Raw genomic sequence first — 5118 nt, 5'->3', positions numbered from 1 at the left:
GGAGGGCAAATTGTCATCATTGCAGCCGTTGATGCCTTGCCACTGGCCTTTGTTGACGGTGCAGCGGCCCGCAACAAGTTTTTTGTCCCCAACCTTTTCCTTGGCGAAGAGGTGACACATGGGTCGATTCTGGTGTTACCGCGCACAAGGAGTAGTAGAGGAACAGTTTCGTTCCATCCCCCCCCCCCACCGCGCGCGCTGCTGTCACCCCAGATTCGTGATTGTTGCACCCCCGCCGTCGCCGAATCCACTCACACCCCCTTCGCCACCGCCTGCCTCAACATGGCACCCGCAGGGTTCGGGTGGGGGTAATGCCCGCCCAAACCCGCACCCGTCCCAATATTTTTCGCCCAAAACCCGTACCCATACCCGCATGCCGGGTTTCATATCGTTTCCATACCCGTACCCGACCCGGTGCGGGTAATACCTGCTGGTTAAAATACTAATGTCGGTCACCTTTCAAGTCACGTTTGCCATATATAATTTCATCATTTTAGTATGTGAAACACAACATCTCAGCATTTCCGCATGTATATTTAGCATTTTAGCACATATATACCACATTTTAGCATTTCATCACATATATTTCAACATTTAAACATATATATTTCAGCATTTCAACACATATACACAACATCACAACATTTCAGCCCATATATTTATGCATTTGAGAACATAAACATGTCAGATTTCAGCATTTGAACATAAATTTCAACATTTCAGCATGCACAAACACATAGTTATTTCAGCCACTTACAGTTTGACATACAAATAAATTCAACAAACCAATAAGTTCGAGACCCCAAATAGGTTCAACACACAAATGACAAATTGGTTCAACACACAAATAAGTTCAACATCTTCAACATGACACCAAACGGCCAAACCAACTTGACTAGTTTTCATCCTCTCTCCACTTCATGAGCCTTGACATCTCAAAGCGCCAAGTCCTAGTAAAGCGGCGCTAGAGTTTTCACTTTTTAAGTGAGTGACATATGGGGCCAACCTGTTAGAATGAATAAGCATAAGAGTATGCGGTACACGGGTATGGATATTGTCTTCCCATACCCATACTCGGCTTACCCGATGGGTATATTTTTTCCCATTTATAAACCCATGGGTGATTATTTTTCTGAAACCCGCCAGACCAACCAAATCGACACCCCGCCGCTCCGCCACCCACACATTCGGCTGCGCCTCTGCCGCATCCTCGTCGCTGCCCTCACCGTCGTCATCGCACCCGCGGTGTCGCCATGCCAACCAAGACCGGCTTCAAGGGCGTGCGGTCGTGTCCCTCTGGCTGCTCCGGCGTGGAGTTCCAGCATGCCGGCTGGCGGTACTGGCTCGACACCTTCCAAACGGCGAAGCTTGCCACCCATGCCCACGCAATCGCAGCGTGGAGGCTTGAGCTGTTGCATGGGAAGCCCAACTTCCCGGAGTTTCAGTTGTTGAAGGAAGCGAAGTTCGTCGGTCCAAAGGTGACCATTGTTTCCTGCTCGACGAAGTCGAAGACCGCCATTCTTGTCAAGGAGAAGGATGACATTGGGAAGAGTGATGCGGAGATGATGGTGAGGTTCGTGGCAGAGCATCCGGAGTATGTACCGTACGAGGACGAGTGGTACTGGAAGAGGGATGTGGAGCTCAAGAATGGGAAGAGGAAGAATAATGACGAGGCGGGACCTTCCTCACAGGTGGTCAAGGTCGAGTTTGAATGTTTAAGGACAAGGGTTCCGATATTGAATGGGATAGCATCGACAACGACTAGTGTGTCCGTAGTGCTAGTAATAGTCTAGAAGTTTGAATGTTTGGTTGTTTGTCGTTCTATGTTTGAACTTTGCATGTGTTGTCATCGAATTATGCAATGCAATGTGATGATTTATGTTTTAGAAAAAAATACTTCTGATATTTCCGATGCCCTATTTTAGGGCAGCTGTTGAAGATGCTCACTTTGTCATGCCCTAAAAACAACTTTTTTGGTGCTCTTAGACTCTCCAAATGTTGAGGAAGTAAAGTGGACTCTGTTTTCTATTTTTGAGGAGGAGAAAAATGACTTGCTTGTCGAATACCTCTTATCACCTGAAATTGACATTTAACTTGGAAAAATGTAGAGGTGAAGTGCAAGTACATGGGCTTGCAGCTCTGTGCGCTGCTGCTTGTGGGCTCAGAAGCAAGAGTACAAATGCTGGGTGTGCGCCGGGACCCGGTGGGGTGGTAGATGGGTGTGCGCCGGGACACACCTTTGTCCCCACTTTGGTCTGCATCTGCTGCACTGCGCAAAGCAGCCCCATCCAACCATCCATCCATATATCCATTGCAGCACATGATGCAGTACCACACCTCATCTCCAGCTCCAGGACACACACAGGATGACCATGACTGACCGGTCAAGAAGAAGAGAACATGTTTTAGTCCCACAGCTACAGCGTGCTCTCACCGCCCCAGCCCTTGCTTTGGGGCTCGCTTTACCTGTTCAAAGCTACTACTAAGCTACAAGAAAAGAAGTTAAAGAGAGGAGGAGGGAATCAGAAGGGTTGGGGGGTGGGAGGAAAAGCATTGCTTGCTTGCTGCTTTGTTCCTCTGCTTTCTCTTTGCCACTGCTTTAATTTTCACCTGCTTCTTCTTTGTTTTCGTTCATGGAAAAATTGTTTTCTTCTTTTTGGTGCCATGTTGAATGCTAATTTATTTAATTTGGGTCTAAGGCAAAGCCAGAATGGGCATCAGAGAAACCTCAAATAATTTTGAAATTTTGGAGGGAACAAAGTGGACATGTACAATAGGCTAAGTAAAGCAAGATGGGGAGCCGGCAAAAGCCTCTCTAGTGAGCTTGGGTTGCTTTATTAGGTGAGAACCTGCAGATTGTGTATTGGTCCTTCTTTGCTGACCTGTTGTTTGTTTGTTTCCTCTGTGCCAAAACTTACTGTGTGGTTCTGAAACTGATACAGTGACAAGGGAAAAGGAAAGTGGGCATCAAAACCAAACAATGTGCTAAATAGTAGTAGGAGTACTAACATGACTAAAGTCACTTCTGCCAAAAAAAAAGGGAAAGGAGCTCTTGCCCCCATTGCCAAGAATCTTTGGTGCTTGAGAGGGAAGCTTGGTCACTTTACAAAACTGAACCCCCCACCACACCACCACAACACAGCCTCTGTTTTCGCAAAAAAGCTAAAGTTTTTATGCTTAAAACCTTCTTAAATAGCAGTGCTTAGAACAAGATAGTCCCATGTCCAGGCCACCTCCCCCTCCCTAGTTACACCATCCAGACCCACCATAATATATTGTAGTAGCTCTTGTTTGTTGTCCCTTCTTCAGGAGATACAATGCAATGCAATGCAATTCACTATCTCTCTGCCCCAACATAACCGCCGGAAGCTTCCGCGCCATGGATGTGCGCCGCGCCCCTACGCTCGCCCCGGCGATCTTCCGGACTTGCCGGCACCCCTGAAGAAAAATTCAGCAGATTAGAGGGTGATGAAGGAAGGGGTTGGAGCACCATTTGGCAGTCTGTGTTTCAGGTGACCCTACACTGAACCGTTAGGATCTGTTGTGTTGATAGTTAATCATGGGGTGTAGGGCTTTGTTTGACTGCTTTCATGCAAATAATTAAGCATTCCAAGTCTGGTATGTGCATCCTTTGCTACTGAGTATGATAATAATTTGTTGAACAGAAAAGAAGAATAAGACTAATCAACTTGCTATAGCTGAAAGAATAGCATATCATCATAGGGAAATGTGTCCTGGCGACAACAACAAAAATATCATATGCTTTTTTTGAACAATATCATTGGGGAATGTGGGTGTGAGGCAGGAGGAAAAAGACCGTGCCATCTTTGTTTACATTCTCATCTCTTTGTTCTTCTCACCCCTTTATGGTCAAACAAAATTATCCATTAAAACATGTTGAGTTCCTGAATATTTATATATTTCTCTTTCTGCCCAGCATGAGAAAATTCAGAAAACAGAGCATATGGAATGCTACGGAGTGAACTAGTGTAGCCTATCAGATATCATATTAAACACTAGACCTATTTCATGGCACATTAAGCATGTCATAAACCAAGAACATGTTCTTGGTAAAGAGCCATCACAGGCAGTAGGAGTGCTTTATTTCAAATTTGGTCAAAATCTTTAGCATACAGACTGTTACCCCACTGTGCAAAAAAAGCACTGTAACAATGGCACACCTCAAACCAACTAACCGGATAACATCTTCAGATTTCAAATCAACAGTATTAAACTTCAAGAAACCTAGACAAAGTTCATGGCCATCAAACTTCTTTTCTGATTGCCAAATCATGTGCAAATTTTACAGGGCCACATGACTCAGAAAGTAACATACGAACTGAATTTGGATGAACAAACAGAGGAGGGAAAGAAAGAAAAGGATGGAGCCAGCTCCAAAAATTCAGAGCCAATCTTGCAATGCAACGAGCGGAGAAAAAGGTAAGGTGAAGTACCTGTTGTGGATAGGATCAGGGCCATTGGGCACCCTCCTCGCGCTGTCCTGGAAAGGATCGTCGGCCCGGAAATTCTCCAGAGTCCTCCTGGCCTCTCCTCCATCGCCTGCCAGCAGCATCCTCCGCCCTCCGATCGCCGGCGCAGGCGGCCTCTCCGCCACCACGATCACCAACGACACCAAAACAAGAACTCCCAACAAGACGGCCGCCGCCGATGCCCGCCCCCGGGACGCGGCCGGCCCTCTCATAGCACCACCAACCAGCCACGCGCTCCTCGCCTCCTCCTCCTCCCTCTCCTCTGTTTCCGGCGGGGGTGGGGGTGGCGGTGCGGCTGCGACGACGCTGGCTGGCTGGCTGGCTGGCTGCTGCCGCTGCTGCGGCGTGGCTGCATATTATAATGCGGGGGAGAGGGGAAGGGGGGGAGGGGGAAGTAGAAGCAGCAGGGGCTTGTGTCAGTCGCTGTTGCGAGCGGTAGTATTCCGGCTTCTTGTTTTCTTCTGCGCTTCTTTTGCTTTAGCCTGATTCTGCCGTGCTTTTCAAGGACCCGAGCCATGGTGGCGAGGAGCGCCAAAGCAGGCCAGCGACCCATGGCCATGCCCGCTTTTCTTTTGGCATCGCCATCGCCATGGCCATGGCGCCCCTGCTTTCCCCCCCTTCTCTGAGT

General features: G+C 47.8%; 1 protein-coding gene across 1 annotated transcript; it reads right to left on the bottom strand.

Moving 5' to 3' along the window:
- Window positions 1-3061: 3061 nt before the first annotated feature.
- LOC119312308 (CLAVATA3/ESR (CLE)-related protein 25) lies at window positions 3062-4857 on the bottom strand. Its single transcript, XM_037588029.1, has 2 exons — window positions 4455-4857; window positions 3062-3438 (listed from the first exon to the last, which is right to left on the bottom strand). Exons 1-2 carry the CDS (start codon window positions 4700-4702, stop codon window positions 3399-3401), a joined length of 288 nt encoding a protein of 95 aa, XP_037443926.1. The 5' UTR covers window positions 4703-4857; the 3' UTR covers window positions 3062-3398.
- Window positions 4858-5118: the final 261 nt, after the last annotated feature.

Source organism: Triticum dicoccoides, chromosome 5B (genome assembly GCF_002162155.2).
Source record: "Triticum dicoccoides isolate Atlit2015 ecotype Zavitan chromosome 5B, WEW_v2.0, whole genome shotgun sequence".
Taxonomy (NCBI): domain Eukaryota; kingdom Viridiplantae; phylum Streptophyta; class Magnoliopsida; order Poales; family Poaceae; genus Triticum; species Triticum dicoccoides.
This window is presented reverse-complemented; position numbering and strand designations above follow the sequence as displayed.